At 38.4% G+C, this 27,475-nt stretch overlaps 2 protein-coding genes across 2 annotated transcripts; one reads left to right on the forward strand and one right to left on the reverse strand.

Annotated features, from left to right (window-relative positions):
• Positions 1-399: 399 nt before the first annotated feature.
• On the reverse strand, positions 400-10,359 carry rab22a (RAB22A, member RAS oncogene family). The gene is made up of 7 exons (XM_077530842.1): positions 9,864-10,359; positions 8,732-8,811; positions 7,462-7,543; positions 5,252-5,323; positions 4,610-4,716; positions 3,436-3,545; positions 400-2,846 (listed from the first exon to the last, which is right to left on the reverse strand). Exons 1-7 carry the CDS (start codon positions 9,897-9,899, stop codon positions 2,749-2,751), a joined length of 585 nt encoding a protein of 194 aa, XP_077386968.1. The 5' UTR covers positions 9,900-10,359; the 3' UTR covers positions 400-2,748.
• ppp4r1l (protein phosphatase 4, regulatory subunit 1-like) lies at positions 9,620-27,366 on the forward strand. Its single transcript, XM_077530836.1, has 20 exons — positions 9,620-10,470; positions 13,259-13,303; positions 14,064-14,193; positions 15,964-16,070; positions 16,182-16,324; positions 16,421-16,567; positions 17,837-17,944; positions 18,155-18,220; positions 18,946-19,104; positions 19,312-19,436; positions 19,857-20,350; positions 21,200-21,501; positions 21,572-21,646; positions 21,733-21,918; positions 23,098-23,259; positions 24,910-25,010; positions 25,114-25,234; positions 25,433-25,567; positions 25,668-25,809; positions 25,977-27,366. Exons 1-20 carry the CDS (start codon positions 10,464-10,466, stop codon positions 26,129-26,131), a joined length of 2,910 nt encoding a protein of 969 aa, XP_077386962.1. The 5' UTR covers positions 9,620-10,463; the 3' UTR covers positions 26,132-27,366.
• Positions 27,367-27,475: the final 109 nt, after the last annotated feature.

A 27,475-nucleotide genomic window follows, 5' to 3' on the forward strand; every position in this document is an offset into this window, starting at 1 on the left:
TTAATTGTTACATGTCTGGGCGTCTTCAAAGGGTTACTTTTTTTTTTTTTTAGGTTATGGTTACCGGTTAAGTTATCCATCCAATTGCACATATCTTCATCAGGGTTACAGGTGACGTAAATAAGCATGGTAAAAGTTTACATCATACTCCTGTTGTAGTTTGTGTTGAGAATTCCAAATGGCAGTCAAACGGAACAAGGTTGGAGAGGGTTTAAAAAGTTTAAAAACAAAAATACAGTTAAAAAAAAAAAAAAAAAAAAAAAAAGAAAAAGAAACAAACCAGCAGGACCCAGCCCAGTGTAATGCCCCATTCTCTAGTTTTATACATGGGGGAAAAAAGAAAAAAAGAAAAAAAGAAAAAAAAAAAGTATAACAAAAGTGTAAAAGTTAAACAAAATGCACATTTTTCTCAATCTTTTATTAATAAAGAAATTGACAATTCCCTTTGCACACATTTAGAAATACATTGCAAACAAGTACTTTTAACAGGCATTTAGTCGCAGTCAATATGAAACATTACTAAGGTGAATATCGTTACCACATTGCTGATATCATCAAAAATGTAGATGCTTAACATTGTCGCTAAACTGTTTCAGGACATAATATCGTCACTGAATTTTGTGCAATGCAATGTCAATGCCGTACGTACAATATACATAACATTGACCAATCACGATCCTAGGGCCAGCCCAAGATTATTGGCGTTTGTATTTACCCAACAGTGGTGCACACAGCTTCTCACCATTCCACAAATTTATGCAACCTTCACAATCTCACAATCAGACTTAAAACAATTGAGCAAAGTTATGCTCTTTTCACTTTAAATCATTATAGTACATCCACAATCAAAGGTGTTTATAATATATACACTATATAGGAAGTAGAAGTGGATAACAAAATAATCAACATTGCTGTTTGATTTTCAAGAGGCAGGGGCGGAGGCTTGTATGCTTTTAAATGTACATTATCTAAGTTAATTACTATTAATTAACTGAGAATACATTGAGCGTCCTTATTTTGCACTGCAACATGAAAAAAAAAAAAAGGTAATTCATTAGATAATAAAACTGTCATTTCGTTAGGTACATGTTAAATATCGCAATAATATCACTATCGCTATATTCAACAACTATACCGCATATCATGCTTTTCCAATATCATGCAGCATTAATTCACGCCAACAGTATGGACAATTTAGAGTCTTCAGTGAATGCATATTTTTGGTATATGGGAGAAAGTTGGAAGAGGCACAGAAGCTTGATAACAAAAAAAAAAAACTGCACATTTTTATTGTCAATAATACATCAGATCTTCAAAACGGGGAGCAGATTTACTCTGCAGTTTATTTTACGTCAAATAGAGTGGTTAATGTGTACATTTATATTTGTTATGAATGTTAAAAACTGTTATTTTGAAAAACCGCCTGTATTTTAAGGCAGTTGGAGCTTGAAACTAATCAATTCACTGAACGTTATTTCCAACCAACGTCATGGAACGGATTGTGTTCAACTTTTGGGGCTTCCGCTCGTTATGAAAATAAGCAGCAAAGATGTTGCGTTTGCACTTTCATGCCAATGAGAAGTAAGCAAATACAAATAATCGATGACTGCGTGAGATGAGACATCCTGCAAGTTAAGTGTCTCAAGTTACAAAGGGAAAAAAAAGCCAGAGAAGATTAACTAATGCATAACCGGTAAGTGAAAGCAGACTAGGCAGAGGTTCATCCAGGGGTCAAAGTGTGTTTTGACGTAGCGCCACGTCAGCTTCCTGAGCTTATTTGTCTTTCTTTTAATGTAGGTCAGGCATTTCAGAGTTTTTACTGCACAAAAAAAAAACAACAACAAAAAAAGAATGCTGAAACGGAGGCTTTTAAGCGGTTTAAGCAAAAGGTCATCAAGGCTGCACTCTAACGAGATGAACAGCACAATATTCACTAGTCACAAAGTAAGTTTGGGATAATTTGTCCTTTCTCTAAACTTTTGAATGTGCAACTGTTAAAGTTGTGATTCTGAAACAGGTGTTTGATCCATGGATTGACCAATAAAAATATACTAACTCTTTTTGTGACTCTTCTGACTGATGACATGTGTGAGTTACTGTTGAATAGTATGATGTCAACTTGGTCTCAAGGTGTCAAAATGTGAACACAATGGTTTAGGTGGCTCTATAAATTTACATTCTAATTGAACCGGCAAATGAATTAGTCAAATATAGCTTGTTTGAGAACAAACTTGCTGTGCAAAAAAGTAATGAAACTCTGAACAACTGGGTATGTATACGAATGTTAAGAGGTCAAATTGAGTTGGCATGCCAAGATAATTGTGCTTTTTAGGTTTGTCCTGAAATTTCACCCATTATTCCTACCTTTTTCTAAGTATTGGGGAGAAAAAAAAAGAAAAAAGAAACACAATATCATATAAAAGGTCATTGTCTGCCTCTCATTTTTAATCAGTTTCTATATTTGCAGTTGACATGCGCCTTTCCCCACATACGAAATCAATAATACAAAATTATGGATTGCACAGATGGCAGAAGTGTCTATTTCATGATGTTGAGAAATAATTATTAAAAACAATAATTTAAGCACTATCAAAAAATAATCACTCTCATATGCCTTCTGCTTTCGTCTGCAACTTCCAAAAGCCATCATCGTTTTTTTTTTTGTCACTCCTCATGCTTGTGTTGACGGCAGAACAATGGAAGAAAGAATGAGGTTCGGAAAAATGTCTCCAATAGTCACCGGCATCATCAGCAGCATGTCCTGCGAGACTCCGACTCCTGCCGCCCCAGTTTGAAACCTTTTCCTGATGTTCCGCCGGCCGCATCCGCGACTGGGATGCGCTTACCTGCGTGGAGGAACAGAAACTGAACCAAAACATGTACGCTTAAAGTTAAGTTTAGTCCATAACCGGGATTGTAGACATGGCCATCGCACATGTAACAATTTTTAACCTCTGAGAAGTATTTTCAATTGGAAATATGAAACATCAAATTTAACATGTACAATCATCTGCCCCAACTGTTTTCTGAGCAGATTAGTGAGGGGAGGGGAAAAAAATAAATAAATAAATAAAAAAAATAAAAAAAAAAATAAAAAAAATCACTCAACACAGATCAAGGATTAGGGAAATTTGTGATTGGGACGCCATTGCTGACTTTTTGATCTAAAGGGGTAGGAAAACGATCCAACCCTGAATGTTTTCCCACACAGATCACGGAGCTAGTGAGAGAACAAACAACCACTCACCCCACATCATAAGATAATCGCTCAGTATCATCTTTTAGAGACATCAAGACAATCGTGCCTTTCCTGATATTGATCAGAAAGGGAAGTAAAATGCTCAAATGCAAATTCCTGATTAGCGATATGTGTGATATCCACTTCATTAGCGATCTTTTTTGCTTCTTTGCAAGTCTCAAAGAAGGAACACTCACTTATCTCTATAAACACCTCGTTGATGTTAATGGCGTTCTTGGCACTGGTCTCGACAAATATGGCATGGATGGAGTCGGCGTAGTCCTTGGCGTCCTTCTCCAAGACTTCCCTGCAACCGGTGCGTGTCAAAATGGTTATGTTTCAACACACGGCCAGATTGTCCAAATTCAAACCATGACAAAGAAAGATTCAGTTGTAACTCCGCAGTTAACGACACCTGGATGAGCTCCAACCTTGAGGCAAAAGTGATTGAAGAGATACAGTACAGCCTCCTAAAAAAACGGAAATTGTGTAGTTGGACAGAACCTCTTGTTTCATTTTGAGTAGTGATACACTGATAAAGTTTTTCCAGGGCTCTTACTGATTATTAGCAGTCAAGGAGACCAATAAATATTATTTGAAGACGATATTCATTTGCAGTAAGAGAGAAAATATTAGCATCAAATTAAAAAAAAAAAAAAAAAAAAAAAAAAACTTTTAATTTTAAATATAAAAAGACTAGTCAGCTTTGTTTAAATAAAAAAAAAAATAACCACTTGCAGGGAGCTTCCAAGGTCATCAGCATGTATTAAGCTAAATTAGAACGTACGCAAGTAAATAGTTCTCTAAAGTTTTGTACTGTAAATAAAATTTTCCAAAATTTCAACATACCGGTAATTTATTTTTATTTACAGTATTTAATTTTTAAAAATAAAAAGTGTAGGAATTTCTCAGTGTCAGCATAATATTTTATGAAGTGGAAATTTAAATGAATCCATAAATGAAAAGTTCCCGGTGTCTCTCTGAGCAACAAATGCATGCAAAATTGCAATTGTAGCTAATTTGGGGTTTTCGTCAGGGTTCGTAAAAGGTTTCAAAAGATCTTCACAGACAGTGAAAAATTGTCTGAATATGTTTGAAATGTCTTTGCGACAATTAAAAACTCTTTGTGAGTGTCTTACAAATTCTGAGGAAAACCCTAATGTTCGCTATGTTCGCAAACATTCACCCACTCACTGATACCAGCTTTATTCGCCTTCAGAGTTGTAAAAAGGCCGATGCAGATATTTGTCAAAATGCCAAATATCAGCACCGATAATAGGCCAGATCACACAAAACTAACTCAGTAGCATCCCCGAGTTTCAACGCTTACTTGGGCGGGCATGTCTATCATGACAGATGACGTCATCATACCTGGCGTCCGACAGATCACATTTGTTGCCAGTGATGGCCACCACGATATTGGGAGGGCCGTGCTGGCGTAGTTCCTTCACCCAGTTCTTCAACGTTTGGAAGGACTCCTGAAGGCACATTGACAAGCTTATACAAACGGCATCTGATCATTGCACCAATAAGCAAAAGACTCCTCCCGCTACTCCTGCAAAAGTTGGCAGGGGTCGTTTTCACACATCCAAGTGTTGCATAGTCGCCAGCACGGTGAAATTTGGTGTCTTTGGAGAACGCTTAGTCAGCAGTTTCCCTCCTGTTTCCAGTTTTTTTTTTTTTTTTGCTAAGCTAGGATAATTAGCTCCTGCTGGATGAAACTTTATAGTTAACAGACAGACAAAATTGAGAGCCATTAGGATCCACTTTCCAAAACGGTTCAACTTTTCCCTCCGCAGAAATACGAACTAAAGCTGCGGGAACTTAGGATGTGCCACTCAGTGGAGAGGCAGTTTCGACCTCAGTCAAGGAGATCTTTGTATGGATCAGAACAAACAGTACGCGCCTACCACAAAATTTACGGCAGTCTTACAGGTATAAATCGAGGCATTAGTCACAGACAAATCAGCAAGAAACTACATCCACTCAGCACACAGGAATACAAAACAATACCTCTTTTGTGATATCATAAACAATGACGGCCGCTGCAGAGCCTCTGTAGTACATTGGTGCCAGAGCTCGGAACTATGGGAGGACAACAACAATATGAATACACACGAAAAAGCAATAAATGGAGAGAAAATAAAGTTTAGTAAATATGTAGGCTATTTATGGGTTCTAGCTACTACCTTACAAACTTAAGATCACAGTGTGTTTATTAAACTCAATAACTGCAACCACTAAAAATATTTGGACAACAATGCCAGAAGAGCCCTCTTATAAAAACCACACATTGTTCTAGCCTCATACGAGGGAGCCGTTTTAATTCAAAAGAACCTCAAACATGTGGAAGTTATCAAGAGAAAGATGAGCAGAATGTCAGGAGAGCTGCCACAAATATGACTTGAATGGAAAAGAACGTGCGTTTGATCCTTAATTCATCACACCCCTCTCAGCTCAATCCAAACCAAATCCTCCAGGGGAAGTAGGAGCTTCGACTTATTTTCACGTTTAGATTACTTGAATTTAGTCAGTTGCATTTCAAAGCACAGTGCCTTTGACCACTGGCAACCAAACCAAAAATATATACAGGTGCATCTAAATACATTAGAATATGTGCAAAAGAAAAGAAAAAAAAAAGGGTAATGTATCTCAGTAGTTCAATACAAAAAGAGAAACTCACATACATGTATAATACAAAATACCGAGTGATTAAACAGGCCCAAAACTGCAGCGGTACCTTGAGAGGTGAGTGACCTGACGTAAAAGTTATGATATGAAAGATATGAGCCATTATGAACTGTGTTTAGTATACTGACCAACTAAACATAAAACAGCAAATTAAACATTGTACACATACAACAATGCACAGAGCTTTAACACTGTAAGCCTCCCCTGCTATATGTAATTTAGAAAGCGATTGAAATTGTTTATTTTTGGAAGCTATAACCATCAAAATTATTTAAAAAAAAAAAAAAAAAAAAAACACAACCTATTTCACTGTTTATTGTGGCTTACATAGAAATTGATCTGCCTGCTCAGTGTGACATGAGCAGTAGAATTAATTAAACAAAGATTGCTTGAAAAATTAACGGTGGCACATCGAACACTGTGATGACTTTTCTCAAGACTACTTATTTACAACATTATTTGTAAACTGAGTGTAAAGTATACAATTGTAAGTACAATAAAATATCCATTTATTTTGACACGCATGAGCTCCGAAAGTAGCTGATCCGGAAAAAGCAGCAAAGCCACTTGGGAAAGCGCCAAGAGACCACACAGGAACGAGCAAGGAACGCTCAGTGAAAATCAAATGGGAACTAACTTTGGGAAACTGCATTGAAAAGTAAACGTGCATCTCACGATAAACTGAGCATGAATCACAGAGAAGGACAAGTAAGTGGCAGTGACTTTGACATGCGACAGCAAAAGAGGCAGCTTGGGTTTCATCCTCTCCCCTTATCTTAACCACGGCTGTGTTTATGTCCCCTGAAGGCCGCAAAGCAGACAAGAGCCCCCAGGAGGAGGAGGAGGAGGAGGATAAAAGGCTCGCTGCCTCTTATCTCACCTCTCAGGAGAGGACGACAGCAGGTCCAAAGCAGGACAAGAAAGAGAAAAGCATGTGCAGATATGGCAAGTTATTGTGTGCGGTACAAAACAAACAAAAGTAATCAAAAGGGAAACAAAAGCACCTTACACCTTAACTCTTGGTTCTCATTGAGGAGATATTTCAATACTATATTTTTTTCAATTATGTCCATGTCTCCTTGTATGTTGCAAAGAATGCAAATCTAAATCACATTTATCAGATATTTCTGGTGCAGCCATTCAAGAGAAGCAATTTGAATGTTTGACTCACAGCAAAGGAAATGTTGCCCCCTACTAGGAAAAACGCAGAGGTGCACTTTCCAGGTCCACGGCCCTTAGATGACATAGACATACTAAAGCAGTTTTTTCAGTTGTCCATTTTTACTTCCCCTGGAGAATTTTTTTCCCCCCCCAATTGAGTTGCACCGTTTATAGGTCATTTATAGGTCATAATTTTTTAAATATTTTTCGTCTGATTCGTTCTAAAATCATTAAAAAAAAAAAAAAAAAAAAAAGTCAGAGATCTGTGTAGACTTTTGATATTCACTCCATGCGTGTACCCTGCATATATGTACAATATTTGCCAATGTATTGAAATAAGACAGACAAGTCTGCAAGTAAAAGATACTAACCCGCTCCTGCCCTGCCGTGTCCCAAATGAGGAACTTGTGCAGCTCGTTTTGATATTGCACCGTCTTGGTCATAAAAGATGCCCTGGTGACACACATGACAAAACACAGAAGAAATCACGCATCACGAGATGTGTAAGTATGATTTGGTAACTCAAAACAAATGCTTCACTAAAAGGTGCTGGCCAATCAATGAAGAAAGGTCATGAAAATCACGATCAGACATACAAATATTACTGCCGTGTAGTTACTCTTTTTTTTTTTTTTTTTTTTGCATGTTATGTTTTTTGGCAGTATAAAATCTAACTAAATATTTAACATTTGACATTTTAAGTGCTGTTGCTGTATTTCTTGTTCTAAACATGGTGTACAAAAGGATTTAGCCTGGTGAACAAAAAAATGTGCACTAAGCAGTAAAAAGATCGTTGATGACTGATCAATTTAATTGGATTACATTCAAACGTGTTGATGTAATTTTGCTTATTGAATTATTACTAACCAAAGCCAATTTTTCTAGTCCTAACTATCTAATTATGCAATTCGTTATCACACCTTTTTTCTCCTAAAACTATTATTTATGTTTTACTTTTGTTTGTTTTTTGCCTGAGATCCAACCACATGATTAACATACACGCGCAAATGCACAAAGACACACACACACAAACAATAAATGAATAAATTAAAATCAAAAAATAAATTATTACTGACCCAACTGGACCAGCATCAGTAAACTTCGGGTGTCCCGACTGAGTAATGTAGTGGCTACGGGCCATTGGGCTAATCTGCATTAAACATCAACTTGTCTTAAAGAGTTTTTATCAAGATATTGCTTTCATAAAACTGTTAAAACTATCAAAACTACTGTGCTAAATAGATGAATGAACTCCGTCTTGAAAAATCACATGATGTTTACATCAACCTCAGTGCTCACCATGTCCCACGCTGATCTGATTAACGTAGTGGAGCTTGTAAACAAACAGCAGATCGGAATAGATCACGTCACATGTGATGTATCCATGCTCATTGCTCAATATACGGTACAACAACTGTAGTGCATGGGTGACCAACGTAACAGGAGAAGCCCATGGGCCTGTTCTAAAAATAGCACACCAGTATAGTGAGTAACCATTTGAAAAATATTTGCATTGATTTATAAAACTAAAGTGCAGGACATTGATATGTATCGGTTTGCTAATAATTATTGTGTGAAGTCTTGAACAAACATGATCAATTGTTATTTCAGAAGTGTGTATGTAATCAACTCACAACTTACCCAATAGTTGGGTTGATGTTTGGATCGAAGCTGTCCTCAACAAATCTCCACACAATACTTGATTTGCCAACACCAGTGTCCTGCAGAAAAACATGCAAAAAAAATTAAAAAATAGAATATGGACCAAAGTATATATATTATACACAATACACATTGCTATTTTTACTCTACACTTGTGATCTGTCTTTTCGGAGACATTTGAAAACTTTTTGTCTTGTTCGGTCATTGCGGGTCCAATGACTTCCTTTTACATACTGTCCTTCCCACAAGATTAGGTCGGCATTCCAGTCAGACTTAATTGTTTTGTGTTTTCCTCATATTAACCGTATAATGTTTGTCATTTTGTGGTGAATGCATTGTGTTTTGTGGCAGCCTAAAAACCACAAGGTTTTGGCGTTCAAAGGTTCTCCATCTAAGCTGGAAAAAAAAAAGTGCTGGGCATAGAGATAAGGTGTGTTTTTTTTCAGGTGTTCTCTTTAGGAGAACTGTATCCAGGAGACCACGCAGGACCTTGACAGTTGAGTTCTAATTATCCTCCTGTCATCCTGTCAGAACTTTCAGCAATACTGTGTCCAGTCAGTGATTCATGTTTTCATCTCAGTACGAGAAGTTACTAGTAGACGCAGTTAATAACATTGTTTACCTACTTTTATTCAAATGTGGATATTGTGTGTGTGTATATATATATATATATATATATATATATATATATATATATATATGACAGAAACAACAAATTGTCACTTCTTTACCTAAGTACTTCTACCCAAGTATTTTCACTTAAGTGCAGAATGTGAGTACTCTTGCCATCTCCGCTTACTTACGTTTCAAAAATGTAAACAGATGCTATCATAAGATGGATTTGTGGAAGATTTGCAAGATGGAAGATTCTGCAGTTTCACATAAAGATAAGTAACCACAAACAGCGCACTAATCAGTTGCCTCCTGTCCTATGTCACTTTTGTGAATTTAAATTGTCTACACTTATAATATTTCTCCATATTTCCCGAATTTAATTCGAGCTAATAAGACTTGCCTAACCTGATGAAGGCCATTTAATTAATGATGCAACATGCGCACAACACATGGAAATAGTGGATAATTGATTTAAGACAAATAGTTGCTGACTTACCCCCAGAAGACAAACTTTTAACTCCCTTAACGACATGTCTGCTTCCTGTTTCACATCGACCTGACATTCATTGGCACTTTTGTTTTCTCCCTAGCTCTCCTCCTTTAATTTATCTTAAATATTTTACAAAGACGACTCCTGCTCACTTCGTCGGTGGGGAAACATCTCAGACGAAGAAGTAACTGCGTGTTAGCAAAAGGTCTTCGTTCGCCATGGTGTGATAATAATTGTGAAAAGCAGGCAAGCTAAGTAGCGAAAGTAGCAACTCGCACTACAGTCTCCATCTTGGAACTACGGCGCCCGGTCACGTGACTCTCCCAGCTATTTTTTTAATTTTTTTCCCCTCCACTTTAGTCGGGCGGCGGAGATTCGCACTAACACAAAAGTGCCAGTTCGACCCCGAGATATGTCGACTTTGCTCCCAAGCTGATTAGTACAATCTGTGTTCAAAACGGCCGACATCGATCGACCCCAGGAAGTACATTCAGGAAGTGCTTTTGCTTTTTTTTTTTTTTTTTTTTTTTTTTTTTGAGTGACAGCTGAGCGCCTGGTGACAGCCCACACGGGACGGCAGCCCGCAGAGCTGAGCCGATACTCAACATGGCAGGTAAGAGCCATTGTGGAACTTAGTCTTTTGTGTTCTCTCGCTTTTAAACGCTACAGTTAGGTGACTTAAAAAAAAAAGGCTGAATTCCGGTTCCTTGCGGTGGGTTTCCAGGAGGAGAAAAAGTGCTGAGCGAAAGTGCTGGACCGAATAGTGTTAGCAAACTTAGCAACAATGCTAGCCAAGTCGGCTAACAAAAGCTAACCGGGCATGTCGAAATGTCTCAATTTCTAGGGGTTTTTCTCCCTACAACTACTTTCTACGCACCGATATCCCAGTAAAACAACACTGACCAATAAATCCGCGTGTCTATGTTGCATTTATCAGCCATTTGTTGCCATAACAAGCGCAAGCGTGTTGACCTAGCTAACGTTAGCGTCAATGCTAAAGTAATTTCCAGCCATAAGATGTCCAAATGCACCAATGTACTCTGTTACCAAGGCGAAATCAAATGTTTTGTTTTGTTTGTTTTTACCAACATTCCCCGTGGGTTTAACAAAGAAATCACCACGAGTATCACGACCCCGCATTTACATGTTTAATCTTGTCCGAGTTGTTTTTCTATTCGAAGCACATCCCCCCGCGATGTCCAGCTGTAAACACAGGCATGAGCGCATGGTTCTTGACACCTTCTGTTGTCTTCTCTCACAAATCGAGCGAGTGTATGTCAAATAAATCAACAAACCTATTTTTTAATTTCTTATAGATTACATATAAATCATTTTAACTCAATTTTAAATTCTAACTTTGTTGGTTGTTCATATAGGAATATTGTGAGACTATTGTGCTGCTGTAACAACCTAAGAAAATACTTAGAGGACTGTCTCAGAAAATTAGAATATTGTGATGAAGTTCTTTATTTTCCGTAATGCAATTAAATAAACAAAAATGTCATGTCATACATTCTGGATTTACTTGGAAACACGTGCAGGTGTTTCGAGTTAATTAGACGATTCAAGTGATTATATATGATTTATATACTAATATTTTGAGATAGGATATTTGAGGTTTGTTTAAGATGTAAGCCATAATCAACAATATTAAAATAATAAAAGGCTTGCAATATTTTAGTTGATTTGTAATGAATCCATAACGTATGACTTTTTTTAATTGCATTACAGAAAGTAAAGGACTTTATCACAATATTCTAATTTTCTGAGACCATCATTATAATACAGCAGCGTGGTACACCCAAGTTATTATTCCTAAAAAGTAAACTCCGTGTGCAATTTGAATATTGACACTGCGCTTAAATATGGAAAACTTCAATGATTTTTTTTTTTAAATGTATTAATTTGCACCCAAGACTTAGATTAATAAAGATTGTGCCAAAATAAATGTTTGAAAACACAAGAATGAATGTGACTATTAATGTAGTTAAAAGCCAAATACAACTGAACTGCATTGTAATGGACTGGTTTAAATAAACATTTAAGCCACTGTAACATTTTGCACAATTTGAATATTTATTCCAGTGCTTCTTCACACACTACTAGAAGGAGCCTTTGCACAACTAGCGGGGCCCATAACATATCTGGAGAATCACAAATCTAATCGATGAAATCTACCCTTCAAAAGTTAAATTAAACTAGTCAAATCCATTGCTATTGTATTGCGGGTATGCTATTTCGATAGCGTACACACCAAATGAATATTTCAGCAGGCTTCGCCATTATGTGTCACGATCACATGAGACTGGCTGACAGTGTTATTTTAAACCGGTTAATTAGGAAGAATTAGAGGCCATCTCGAAATGTGACTAACATTCCTAGCCTTGTACCTCACACACTCACATTTGTGCTGAGGCAACATTATATAGACTAGAAATAAATGTTGTATTAAATGGTTAATGATGGATTTTATAATGAGATCCAAAATATATTAATTGTACGAGGGGAAAAAAATATTACGAGTACTGTGTTGTTACGTAATGTTAATGTTGTATTTTTCTTTCTGTTTTTGGGTTGGATCAAATGAAAAAGTTATTATAATTTTGCCTAATTTAATTAGTTTAATTAGTGTTTTTGTAATGTATTACTTGTCAAATAAAAGTCTATTTTTCGCCTTTATCTCTGATTCCCACCCTTTCCCTAAATTAGTGGGGTTTTTGTTTTTTGTTTAAAAAAAAAAAAAAAAAAAAAAAAAAGAGATTCAGCAACAATTACTCTTTCAGAAACAAGAGCGCTGTACAGTATATCATCTATAACAAGTACCGGTAACCATGGGAACAAATCAGTAAAGCACATGATTAACAAATTCAGCTTGAGTGAGTGTGAGAGATTCCCCCCGCAGGAGTTGAATTCTTGCTCGGCCTCTAACCAGCAACCAGCAGGCAAATACCCACAACATAATCTCTTGATCAGATTATTTTTTTTTTTAACCCCCGGCTGCCAACACCTTCTTTCTGCCTGCGACGGTTTTTGGATGTGCGCATTATGGACTGGAAGCCATGCATCTATTCTGTTGTGTCGACTGGTGTGTTGGTGCTGCACTTGGCAGTCAACCAGCCCATGATTAAACACTGTTGAACAACTTCTCAAGGCCGCGGTTAGATTTTGGACATTTGGGAAATGCCAAAATTGTTAACTCGCTGGTACGCTGACAATTTAATTTGCATTCACAAAGTGATGCTGTCGCAGGCTGATTCACCCTGGCCTTCTCTCACTGAGGCAGACTTTGTCCCCACGTCGTTAATGTGATCGACCGAGAAGTCATTTTGTGTGATGCATCAGCAGGTGCTGGTGTGTTGATGACCGCTAATTTTTTTCACCTTCACGTTTTATCATTTCAGGTCTATCTTTATACTTCGAAGATGGCCATGACGATATGGATGATTGTAAGTACATAAGAAAAAAAAAAGTGATATTACAAGAACAAAGTTGTATTTTTAAAGAACATTTATTCAACCATAATTCTGATAACATGGCTATTCATTGATAAACTATGACCCTTATTCTCATAATATTAATATTTTTATTCTAGTAGTATTAGTCTGATTTTCTTTGCGGCCTTAAGATTCCTTTCATTCATCATGGTTATTCTCATATTCTATTTTTTCTTGGAAAATTCTAATTCTATTCTTGTATTTCAGCTTGCGTATTTGCTCTTGTGATATCTTATAATCTATTCATGTAAATATGTCTCTATTCTTGTCGTATTCATACTTTTAGGGGACCTAATAACTTTTTGTAAAATAATGCGTGATTTTTTATTTATTTATTTATTTATTTTTTAAGGGTTACATATTACATATGGTGGTGTTTATTCTTGGAATAAATTGTGACTTTATTCGTGTAAATTCAGAACTTTTTTTCTCATCAAATTCTATTTAGTTTTTATAATTTTTAGTAAATTTTCAATGTTATTCTTCTATTTTTAAATTTTCCTACCTTTGTAGTTCCTAAATGTTTTTTTACAGACCATAATTTTGTCAATTAAATTTTTTTTTCTAATCAAATTAAAATGGTATCTTTTTATGTGAGCTTTTTAAAATGTGATATTCTTCCAAATGAAATCCAGTTGGTCTGTAAACTCGATTGGCGAATGAATGTTGTGCCTAATGGCACTAAAAGGAATGCCTCGTGTTCATCTTGCAGTTGGATTTGATGATTACGGTTCAGAGTGTGATAGCATCCGCATCACGGCCTTCCTCGATGCAGGCCAGGACAACCTGACGCCACTTGGGAGGCTAGAGAAGTACGCCTTCAGTGAAAATGTCTTTAACAGGTAAGAGTTTGGAGAAGGAATAAAAAAAAAAAAAAGAAAGAATCCATCATGTGCTGCATCTGCGAATATTGCAATAAAACATTGTTGCGTAATAAACCTCATCATTCCGTCTTAACGACAGTCAACAAAACTTGTTGCAGCTCGGCTTAACTTTTGGCTTTGATGCACTGCATGAATTTGCTACTAGTGAATGGCGAAAATGTAGCAACACACAGCAAGTTCACCCCTGAAGAGTAGGGCAGGCAGTCCGCCGCAATTCTTCCTCCAATTCCAGTACATGTCACAATTATATTTTTGAATGATGAGATGTGAAGCACTGATGACACACAAACTACAAATCCCATAATGCAGCGCAAGAGCTTGTTTTACTGAAACAATGGGCAACCTGCAATCATTCCCTGCTTACATTCCGCATGCAGCTCAAACACTTGTCTGTGGTTGCGCATATTTGTTAGTGGCTGTTCTTTGAGATAAATTTTATCGCGCCGGATGGAGTTGCAATGGACTTCAGAGCATTCAATGTGGATTTTTTTTTGTACTAAAAAATTACTTTTAAAACATTTAAAAAATGTGTTAATAGTTAAAGTAATTTGTCCTTTTATTATTTCCTTGTCATTGCAGTCGTTATGTATGTTTTGAGTGATTTTGGTGATTTCTTTAACCACCACCTGTCCGCTTTTATTGCAATTTATGTTGGCCTCATTTGCCCAAATAAAGAGCCCGTATAGTGTTGATTTATTTTGGAATAAAAAAGAAAATCACATTTATGTTTAAAAGCATTTAAAGTTGTGCAAAAAAAAATGTTTATCTTGTTTGGCCAGCGAGCCAAAGCGTGCTTTGAGTCTTAACACCCCTGGTGTAGGAAATGGCATCATCGACAGTGTGCGGATTGCAAAGTGGTGCCACATCTGGCAGGAAGTATGATTTAAAAAAATAAAAATAAATAAATAAATAAATAAATAAACTTGTAGCCTTCCTGTGAACTTGTCAGCTTGCTCTTCCATGTCAAGTTATAACAAAGTTGTTCTTGTTTATTGATTGTTAGGCGGTAAATTTATCTTTAACACTACGAGGAGAGTTTTTAATGACTGGAATTTGATCAAAAATCTTTTAAATGTTTAGTTTAATACATTGTAAATTTAATTGAGATCTTTATTTAGTGGAGATCTTATATCTTGGAGCAATTTAGAGAGATGCTGGTTTTTGAAAACTTGGCAGCAAAATCTAAAACGGTTTGCAATCAACCATTCAAAAATAAATACAATTCAGCTCATGAGGGAATCAGTAATAGTTTATTTTTACCAAGTATTGATCAGCAAAGTTTCCTGAAATGCTCATGCCTACTTTCATAATTCAAGATGAACATGGCGTCCTAGTCTGCTCTGTTTTTGACGCCTAAGTGAATGTCTGCATTCCAGGGTGAGTGTTCATCACATACCTGTACGAATGCCACACAATAAGCAGAGTATCGACAGAAGACTCCAAATATACAGTCGTAGGTTTTTTTTTTCCGGTTGGAACGTGGGCTTACTGACACAACAATTGCCGCCATTTATTATTTACGCTTTCATGTCCTGCAGGTCAGAAAACACAAAGCACATACACAATGCTCTTTTGTTCTGAATAAACTTTTAGTTGTTGTAAACCAGCTTGGCTATTTGATTTCGCAATGTGTGTGTGTGCCCAATTTGCCTGACAGTGTTATTAACACTGCCTGTGCGCACAGGTTGCCGGCAGGCGAACTAACTCGACACTCCTGTTGCTTTTTAGGCAGATTGTGGCTCGCGGGCTGCTCGATGTGCTTCGTGAGTTCAGCGATAACGAAAATGACTTCATTAGTGTCATGGAGACAGTTGCCAGAATGTCAGAAGATGGAGGTAGATGCCGTTTCCCCCTCATGGACTAGATGCTTTCAGTATATAGCTGCACCTGATGTTTGGTCAAATACGAACCTCACACGTGACAATAATACGTGTCTGTCTTGTCAGAGCCGACGGTGCGAGCCGAGCTGATGGAGCAGGTCCCAAACATCGCGATGTTCTTACACGAGAGTCGGCCCAACTTCCCTGCCGCTTTCTCCAGATACTTAGTACCCATCGTAGTCCGGTATCTCACCGATCCCAACAACCAGGTAAGATTTCAAAACCCTTGTTTCCCCCTGATATCTCAATAAACTCAAACGTTTCAAAATTGATTTCAAATGTCCGCGTTTATTGTATTTTTCCAGGTGCGAAAGACCAGCCAGGCGGCGCTGCTGGTGCTGCTGGAGCAGGGCCTCATCTCAAAGGCTGACATGGAGACCAAAGTTTGTCCGGTTCTGCTGGACCTCACCGAACCCAGCAGCGACGACGATTACAAGATTGAGGCGGTTGCTGTAAGTATTGTCATTTCAAACACGATCCTGTCCACTGCACGGGGGCTTTCTTGTCGCCGAACCGCAGCCGGTTTGAAGACGCTCACAGATGAAAATTTTCTAACTTCTCCGAGAGTGATTAGTCAGGATTCAGCCAACCTTTACTCCAATCACTATGATGATGATTGGAGGAGTTAGTTAAAGATACCCTGTCTGTTTTCACCCTGCCCACCCTACATGTTGTGTTCAGAAAACTTAAAAATATTATCTAATTCCCTCCCAGCCATTTTCACGAAAGCAACCCCCTTTGCTCCCGGCTGTTTTACTGGATTTTGACTGATTTTGCAAGGCCCACAGAATATTGTGTACTATTGCTATAAAAACATGGAACCTACCAAAAGAAAGATTAATGTCTCTTCTTTCATGAGGAAAAAAATATTTCTATTTGTTCCCGTTTTGCAGCAATTAGCATTAGAATATAGCTAAGGTTCATCATTATTCACAAATTTTCTTAGAATTGTTGGGGAAAAAAGCTTGTTTTCATCATGGCCCTGGTTGATCTATTATACTCTGCTGCCACCTGCTGGCACGTTTTTGTAATTACGACCATTTTTTTTCCACCCTTTCTCTGCAGGTGAGAGGCTGCATGAAAACCTTCTGTATGCTCTTGCATTAAAAAAATAAAACGTATAAATACGTCTTTTTTTTTTAAATACATTTTAAAATAGAATGTTATGTTTTTGGGAGCAAGTGAGTTAAGTGTATTAGTCTAAAAGTTGTTGTTCTCTACTGCTTATGACTTAGATGAAGGCCAAATCTAAGGTTGCAGGTAGCGTTTATTCATTTTTCTACCGATGATCCCATTGATTGATCAAGCAATTGGACACATATTGATTTTGCATCATTAGAGAACAAAATCCACACATGAGGTACAGCCATTATTGTTTTTCACGAAGATCGCTGACTCGCCGTCATCACCACACTAATATCTGTGACTTTGAGTGTGTGTGTGGTTTTAAAAGGCCTGTTTTCCTTTGGGTTCTGAGTTATTGGTGGCATCTCGTCCCCTTTTTTTTTTTTTTTTTTTTTTTTTTTTTTTTTTTTTTTTATTAAAATGAAATAAATTCCAAGTTGTTCAACCACGGGGCCATTCAAGTTCCCAAGCTCTAATTTATTGTGCCTTTTTAGAGGATGCACTCTTCCCTCTTTCACTCACAATTTGGCAACATTTACTACTGAGAAAGCATCAACACAACTTGAGCATTGTCGTGCCTTTACGTTTGTGTTCAGATCATGTGTAAAGTGGTGACCATGCTGAGCAAAGACACAGTGGAGCATCTCTTACTGCCGCGATTCTGCGACTTGTGCAGCGACGCCAGACTCTTCCAAGTGCGCAAGGTAAGGTATTTTGCTTTTCTGGGATTATGCTATGTTGGAATTATTGTGATAAATATGCAAGTTAGACTTTGTTTGATTTTGTGCATCAGCCAGGCACGCAAATCCCCGTTATTTTCCCTGTGGAATGTTAATTCCATGGATGACTGGTGCCAGTTTTGAAAAGATACGCATGCAAAAGTCATTTTTCTTTCCCTACCTCTTGTATTCTAGGTCTGTGCAGCCAATTTTGGAGAGTTCTGTTCAATTGTAGGTCAAGAAGCCACAGAAAAACTACTGGTAAGAACTTTTAAAACAGCATTTTTGCCACTGATGCTACTCCTCTTGATTTTGTTTCTTTTAAGCCATTGGATACGAACTGGTCTTTTAAAAATGAATACCATTTTTTTTTTCACAAATTAAAACAATTTCAAGCTATTTTAATATCTTGTTTCTAATATTCTTTTGTAAAAATAGTATCCAAAGGATCAAGAATGAGAGCACACTTTCACCCTCAAATTAACCTTTTACCTTGTGTGCAATCCCCTTCAAGAACGAGAATGGCGTTCATTACCATGATTGGGGCCGTGCTTGAACCTGGCAACCCAAAATGTAGCAAAAAAAAAAAAAAAGCAAGCGACCGTATAGAAAATAAAAATATTCTCACATGTGCAGGCAACAGTTTTTATGTTTCTGTCCAAAATAATGACAAATTTACCAATCAAAATTGTGCTGTGGCTGTGGATCTTTACCCAGCCTGGCTAATCAAGTCATGGGAGGTTAAACTCCTTTTGGGGGTGGTTATCATATAAATAAGCCTATGTCGTCGTAGCTTGGAAGTACAAAATGTCTCGGTCTATTGTCGGAAGCGGGCAGCTACAATATTTACCTTGCTGGTTTACTTTGACACTTGGTGGCTTGGCAAAGACACCAAGAGACTACGTTATTTGTATACAGGCCCTTTAAATAAAAAATAAAATAAAATAAACTCAGGTTTGGCACTCTGTTTACTGCTTTTATCATAGATTCCCAAGTTCTTCGACCTGTGCTCAGACAGCTTGTGGGGCATCAGGAAAGCCTGCGCTGAGTGCTTCATGATGGTTTCCAATTCGACCTCACCTGAGGTGCGACGTGCAAAGTTGTCTCCACTCTTCATCAACCTCATCAGCGACCAGTCGCGCTGGGTAAGACGCACAAACACCAACATACTCGTGCTGTCTCCGCCGGTGCTTGGAGTTAGCTTGTCTAGTTTTTTCTTTTTTTTCTTTCTTTCTTTTTTAATGTGTTACAGAGCACAATTCACAACACAAATTATTAGCAATTATTAGCAATTCAGCTGTTTTAGGTAATAAAAAAATGTGCAACAATAATGTTCTTAAATATTTATTTAGGTGCGGCAGGCGGCTTTTCAGTCTCTCGGCCGTTTCATCTCCACCTTCGCCAACCCAACCAGCGCAGGCCTCCACTTCAGAGAGGACGGCGGGCTCCTCGATGTTAAAAGGTGCACGTCAGACAGGTAAAGCAGGGTACTGCTTGATGTCAAAAGTTTTTAAAATACAAATGCCAATCTTGACTCTGTTGTAATGTCTTAAAACATCTTTATTGAACAATTTTCAAACTTTTTGATGTGTAAAAATTTTTTTCTTTTTTTTTTTTTGATAGACATTTGACCTCCATTTAAATTTCTAACAAAACGTTGGGCCTGACTGTCAGCATACGCATACCATACGTATGACAGCTCATTTTGGCTGGAAAGTAAAATTACTCAAAACATTTAAGAAATTTGACAAATTATGGAAATTTAATGTGTTGGTAACGGATCCCTGAATGCATCTTACACTTCAAAACATTCACAAATGGATAAATTAGATCATTTCCTGCATTAGACAGATTTATGTTGGGGAAACTTTTAGCATTCTTGTGTTTGTCATTCTAGTGACTGCTCCTTAAACTCCCTCAACTGCGCCGACATCAGCAGCAGCCGCCGCACGGAACGAACTATCGCTCACACTCCTCCCAACCAAGACGGCCGTGCCACGCCGTCGCCGGAGCACGTGCCGGCGGCCGAGGAGATGAACTACGACGACAACAGCCACATCTTCGCTCAAGGGGAACCGTTCAGCAGTTTGGCGCATGCGGGCAACAACGCCAGGAACGCCAAAGAAACCACGCAGGCGGATGAGAACTTTAACTCCTTCCATTTTTGGAGGCCTCCTTTACCAGACATCAGCGGCGAACTGGAGCTGCTTAACTGTCAAATGGGGGACGTGATTGAGAAGAAGAAGGAGGTGAGGAAAGAGGAGCAGAGGGAAGCGGAAGATTTCGGAAGCCTTCCCGATTCCAAGGCCGGTACTGGAAAGACTACAAGCGACCAGATTCAGATGGTCTTAGACTGTTTGCAGCCGCACATGGACGACCCGGATGTCCAAGGTGAGTGGACGCCACAACGTGGCACACCATTTCGCAACCTTATTTTTACACATTTGACATTAGGATAATGTGGAAAAAAATTTACTTTAGTCATACCGTACGTCACTGGCAGAGCTGATGGGCAACGATACGATTAGGGCTGGGCAATAAATCCAATTTGATTAATGGTCATCTTGAAAATCTAATTGTTGAAAATTTGCAAAATGGTGAAATCAAATTTGTCTTCTGGATTATTAAAAGTTGTTGTTCTTATGTTCTGTTACATCCAGATGTTACTGTGAGTTCTAACTTTCCAAAAGTGACAGAATGCAGGATGGGTGGTTTACACGACATGTTTACAATAGCTTACCAACTACTTAATTGTGCCAATTAGGCACAAACTATGAATTGAAACTGATTTGGAATCCGTATAAAGTGTTCCCTCGCTTTTACGGTTTGAACATGGAGAATGTTTGTTCATAAAAAAAAAATTAAAAATTTTTTAAAAAAAAGTACATTCCTGTGTGTATAAACTGTGTGGTGAGTAAAATATAAAGTTAACTACTTCACGGATTTCATTTATTGCAGGTATTTTTTTGGAACATAACCCCAGCAGAAAATGAGTGAACACTGTACATTAATGTTGTCTGAATGTTTTGCGCAGGAATTATTTTTGAATAAATTAAACCTTTAAATACCGGTAAACGTTTGTTGGGTTCATTGAGATTAAAATGGATTGAAATCGTACTAGTCCTGACTGACTAAACTAATCAAGATTTTATTTTTTTGGCCATATCGCCAAGCCCTAATATTTAGTAAATAAATCCTTTTCGGCCCAAGTTGTTGAAATTGGCTAATTTTCTGCCCCAGCTCAAGTTCAGGTTTTGTCTGCGGCTCTGAAGGCCGCTCAGCTCGATAGCCCGTCTGACGACAGTCCCACGGAAAGCCAGCCGTCGGACTCCCCCACTGAAAGCGACGCCGACAGCCCGCTTGTGGAGAACAAATCGGTGGAGGTTCAGGCCGACGCCGAGGAGAACCTCGCTAAGGAGGAGCAAACGACGGAAAGTCACTCCGTCACCGAGACGTGTCCGGTCCAGGAGCAAGGAATTGAGGAGACGCAGACGGAACCCCTGCAAGATCCGGAAGAGTCTCCGCCTGACTCCCCAGTTCTGGTATGAGTGTCTGGATGTCAAGAGTTGGTGTTATTCCTGTTTGGTTTTACAACATGGTGTTGTACTTCAGGTGTCTGAACTCATTGAAAGTGTAGAGGAAGAGGGTAAAGATGATTCCGTGTGTGAAGACAAGCCTAAAGTCCAGGTCAGTGCATCTATGGATTACTTATTATGATTTGAAAGTGGTTTGTCAATCTGCAAACTTGCTAACTTGTCTTCCTGGCCTTGCAGAATGTTATCCCCCAGCAGCTGCTGGATCAGTACCTCTCCATGACGGACCCGGCGCGGGCTCAGACGGTTGACACGGAGATTGCCAAGCACTGTGCCTTCAGCCTGCCGGGCGTGGCGCTCACTCTGGGTCGACAGAACTGGCACTGCCTCAAAGACACCTACGAAACGCTGGCCACCGATGTGCAGGTAAGGCACAGGAGCGACGGCTTTGAGGTGAAGAAAACCCTCTTACGTTGAAATTTAGGATGTAATTTGTTTTTGCACAAATGCTCATGTGCCATGCTTTGGCAACATCTCTTCCTAATCACAGTGTTCACTTGTTTATCGCGGGTTCGTCTTTCGCGGCCTCGCTGTTTCGCAGATTTCCGCGGACATACGGGCAGCCGCGGATTCGTCTCGGCGAGACGAGTTAGAAAATATATACTCTGCTGTATAACAAGTAAATTAAAAAAAACATACTTTTAATGGGAAAAAAATGAAAAGAAATGAAAAATAAAATTAAAAAAACATAAATGATGAATGAAAAAGCATTCATAATAAACTAAAAATCATACCAAATTGAAAAAACATATAATAAATGAAAAAAATAATTATATGTATATATGTGTGTGTGTGTGTGTGTATATATATATATATATATATATATATATATATATATATATATATATATATGTATATGTATATGTGTGTGTATATATATAGGTAACAAATTAAAGAGTAAAATGGATTGTATGCTTAGGCAAAAGGCTGGTAAATGGGCAGTCTCCTTCATTGGCAAACTAAAAAAGTAAATGGGCCTCGGCAGTAAACTAAAAAGGCAAATGGGTGGCTAAGTTAAATGATAACTAGGCATCCAAGAATAGGGGAAAAGGATTGTCTGTTAAGGCAGCAAGATAAATGGTAAATGGCTACCACATTTAGGCACCAAGATAAATAGGCAGCCTGCCTGGACAGTCAATTAAATGGTAAATGGACTGGCAACAATCAGTCTTCAATCAATATCACACTTATTTTTTTTTTTTTTTTTTTTTTTTTTTTAAACCAGTAATGCACATCTTTTTTAATTTGAACTCAATTTTATGAATTATGAAATTACTGTACTGTTCCACACTTTTGTGTTAACAAGAGTATGAAAAATATTTTCATTGTACATGTAGAACAGATATAAAATTTGCGATTAATTGTAAGTTAGCTATTGAAATCATGCGATTGTTTACGGTTAAAAATTGTAATGGCCTAATAACAGAACGTTGGTGGTTTTCTGGAGGATTTTTATTGCTATAAAAAACTCAGATGTTTTGCTTCCAGTGTTCTGCCTTTTATACAGCTCATCCACTTTGTGCGTCTGCCTCCCTTCTCTGGCAGTGGAAAGTGCGCCGCACGCTGGCGTTCTCCATCCACGAGCTGGCGGTCATCCTGGGCGACCAACTGACGGCGGCCGATCTGGTTCCCATCTTCAACGGCTTCCTCAAGGACCTGGACGAGGTCCGCATCGGCGTCCTCAAGCACCTCTATGACTTCCTCAAGGTATGACGGGAGAATCTGCTTCCCCTTTTATAAAACGCCAATAAAAAAAAAGACCATTAGGACATTTGTTAGCACGTTGTTTTAGTCTACGACGTCTTCATTTATCGCCACAATTTTATTGCTTGAAATAATTTTTTTTTTAGGGGTAAAACAAATATTCCCCTAATATGGTGATACATACTTTTATTTTAAGCAGTTAAAATTTATTGACTGTTGGAGTATTAACTTTACTATTTTTTAGTACAAAATGGTCTCACGCCAGGCAGACTATTCAGACTGAAAAATAAATGGGCAGACCGTTATGATGGCAACATAAATGGTAGATGAGCAGCATGTTCAGCCAGTAAGATAAATGATAATCGGGAAGGCTCTTAATCACAAAATACATCCAAAGTGGGCATCTTGTCCAGGCAGCAAATAGTAAAACAAATTAAGCCTCATTTAAGTTGGTTATTATTATTATTATTATTATTTACTTTTTTATTATTTTATTTTTATTTGTACTTATATATTATGCTATTTTACCTTCTAAAAAATAACTAATTTTCTCCCAAAAATGTATAAAAAGGTTCTATTTTATATATTGCCACGGTCCCCAAAACCTATTTACAGTATATGTTTTGTTTTTTTGTTTTATTTCCCCTATGCTTGAGCATACAGTAGGATTTGATGCAGCCTCTGACCTGAAGAGGTCGCTTAAAGGAACACTTGACTCATTGAGCCATTTTCAGCAGTAAAAAAGGTTTATATTTTGTCTATAATTCATGTTGTAACTTCATTATTTTTCATGTACAATTAGTACCTTTTTTTTTTTAAAAAAAAAAGAAGTAATTTTTCTACTTGCTGTTGACTGATGATGACATCACCTGTGCTGAGGAAGTAGGTAACGACCAATCATGGCTCAGTTTGCTGACCAAACTCAGAAAACAGGTGAGCCATGATTAGCCGTTACCTGTTTCCACAGCACAGGTGATGTCATCATCAGTCGACAGCAAGAAGAAAAATTATTTCTTCTTTTTTTCTTTTTTTTTTTTTGTATTAATTTTACAAGAAAAATAAATGGTTATCAAATTCATTTTGGACAAAATATGAACTTTTCACTGCTGAAAATTGTTCGAGTCAAGTATCCATTTAAATCAATGGTCGTTATTACAAAAGAAAATGGCCAGCAGGTGGCAGCAGAGTATAAGAGATAAGCCAGGGCAATGTTGCGACAAGCTCTTTTTGCCAGTATTTTCACCAAGATTGTGAATGTTGATGAAATTTAGCTATATTCAAATGCTAATTGCTGCAAAAAGGAAAATGATACAAATATACTTTTTTTTTTTTTTTTTTTTTTCCCTGATGAAAGAAAAGACTCTAATCTTTCTTTTGGTAGCTTCCATATTCTTATAGCAATAGAACACAATATTCTGTGGACCTTGCAAAATCAGTCAAAATGCAGTAAAACAGCCGGGAGCAAAGGTTTTGCTTCAATGAACATGTGAATGGGTTAAATTTAGCAGCGCATGTGTTGTCGGTGTTACTATTTTGCATTTTCAGCTGTCCAATGAGTGTGCCAGCTGTCGCGTTGGCACCCACTCGACAGCCTACGAATGTCTTCCCATGTCAACGACAGACATGTTGACGTACGCGATCTTGTGCTTCCAGTTGCTTCACGCAGACAAGCGGAGAGAATACTTGTACCAGCTGCAAGAGTTCATGGTGACCGACAACAGCCGCAACTGGAGGTTCCGATACGAGCTGGCAGAGTGCGTTTTGATTGGCGCGTTTTTTCCCATCCCGATTGTGTGGGTTGGCGCTTAGAATGATCTAATTTGCTTCCTCCTTGACTTGTTTGGGGTCCGCCTCTAGGCAGCTGATCCTGATCATCGAGTTGTACAGCCACTACGACGTGTACGACTACCTCAGGCAGATCGCGCTCACGCTCTGCTCTGATAAGGTCTCGGAAGTCAGGTGGATCTCCTACAAGCTGGTACGTTAAATTATGCCAGATTAGGCTCGTTACCATGAACGTTCTTTGCTTTGACGGATGGACTCTATTTAATCCCATGAGTCAATTTAATGAAAGAGTCAATGTGGAATTTTGGCATCCCGCAAGGTTCACTTCAAGGCCCCTTTTTTTTTTTTTTTTTTTTTTTTTTAAACAAATCTGATGGATGGATGTTGTCAGGTGGTGGAGATCCTCCAGAAGTTGTATTCGAGCGGTGCGGATGATTTGGGCGTGAACTTCATCAACGAGCTGACCGTCCGGTTCTGCCATTGTCCCAAATGGGTGGGACGGCAAGCCTTCGCCTTCATCTGCCAGGTAAGCCAGTTTGCGGCGTCCGTCAAACGCTTACTTGGATGTGTCGTCCCTCCGCACTTCAACATGTTTCATTTGTCGTCGTCGTCGTCGTGTGATCCAGGCGGTGGTGGAGGAGGACTGCATGCCCATGGATCAGTTCAGCCAGCACCTGCTGCCCAGCCTGCTCAGCCTCTCATCGGACCCGGTCGCCAACGTGCGCGTGCTGGTGGCCAAAGCCCTGCGGCAGAGCGTCATGGAGAAAGGTACGGCACTAAAAAACGGGAACACCATAACCAATCAGATTTTTTTTTTTTTTTTTTTTTTGCCAGCATCCACAAGGCAAGCAATAGCTTGACTTGTGATTCCTTTTCTGCCACTAAGCCAGCTGACCTCCCCCATACCCCCATTTTGTGCTGTCTTGCATGTTCAGCCTACTTCAAGGAGGCGGGCTGCGCCTCGTCGGACGAGCTGGAGGAAACGGTGATGGCGCTGCAGTCGGACAAGGACCGCGACGTGCGCTTCTTCGCCGGCCTGGACCCCGGCAAAGGCCTGACGACGGTGGACACGACGGCCCCCCTCATCTAACTCTCGTTACCAGCAACACACGCAAACCGGACCCCCCTCAACTCACGACTGCTAACACAAAGCACACGCCCACCTGTGGTGGGACGCTACACAAGAAAAGCAGTTTTCAGGAAATGAGCAGGACTCTTTTGTTTCTTTTTTTTTTTTCCCCCCACACCACACTAACAAGCTTGACTCTCCAACGCTAACTGTGAGCTTAGCATTGAATTTTTATTTTTTTGTATTTCTTGGCTCTTTTTTTCTTTGAGCATCTTAAAAGGCGCCAGCGGCGTCTGCCTTGACTCTTGACGCTCGCACTAACTCAGGGGGACTCAAGCTACACGCCGCCATTTTGGACCCAAACTTCTCATCTTCCGCCTCCCTCGGTTTACCAAAACAAGAAATGTGATGACGACGACTACGATGATGATGATGATGAAGATGATGAAATACCTCCTGGACATGGCTTGGCCTTCATTTGGTGAGCTAATAAAAAAAAAAATAAAAAAAAAAATAAAAAAGCATCCTCACAAGGGCTGGAGCACATTGTAAGCATGCCCCCCCCCCCTTTCACAAAATCCCCTTCTTGTGTGTGTATAGTCTCTCCCGTTGAGCTGTCAGTGGATCTGATTGCGCGCTTGTAAAGTAGCATATAAGACGCGTGAACCTCCTCGTGGCGGAACGATCAACTTTTGAGGTTTGCGCCTCCATTTTGTGTACAGTTTCAAAAAAAACCTGTGGATAAAGTATGATGGAATCAAGGCCAGTGTAGTGAGGGTTTGATATTGGGGAACACTCATCGGTCTTTGTCACTTGTAAATGTCTTTTTTTTTTTTTTTTTTTTTTTTTTTTAATGATTACATACGTTGAGTTGTGTGCGTTTACGTGTCGCGGTAAATGGCGGCGGCGACTCATCTCGTATGTCAGTTTTGTGTTGTCCATCTCATACTTTTTACGTAGAACAGTTAATATATACTGTACATTTTATTGGAAATTATTTTTCTTCTCAATTATGCACCACTGTTCAAAGATTTTTTTATATCCTAACTTTACAAGATTTACAGACCTTTGTAATATTCAATGGTTTCTTTTAAAAAAAGACATTTTATGTAATGTTATTTTTAGTACTCTGTAATTAAAATGATTAAAATTGCACTGGCGTGTTTGTTCTTGTTTTCACAGAAAAAGCCACGGTAAATAAACAACTGCAGTCATAAAATGTTAAACATTACAAATAAATTTTAAAAAAATGTCAATGGTTCATTTTTAAAGTACTTTTTACAACTGTGAGTAGATAAAATTAGCAAGATTTGCTTTTATAGTTTTTAAATTGTGCAGTATCAGTGTTTTACATTTGTATTCTAA

This window comes from Festucalex cinctus, chromosome 8 (genome assembly GCF_051991245.1).
Source record: "Festucalex cinctus isolate MCC-2025b chromosome 8, RoL_Fcin_1.0, whole genome shotgun sequence".
NCBI lineage: Eukaryota > Metazoa > Chordata > Actinopteri > Syngnathiformes > Syngnathidae > Festucalex > Festucalex cinctus.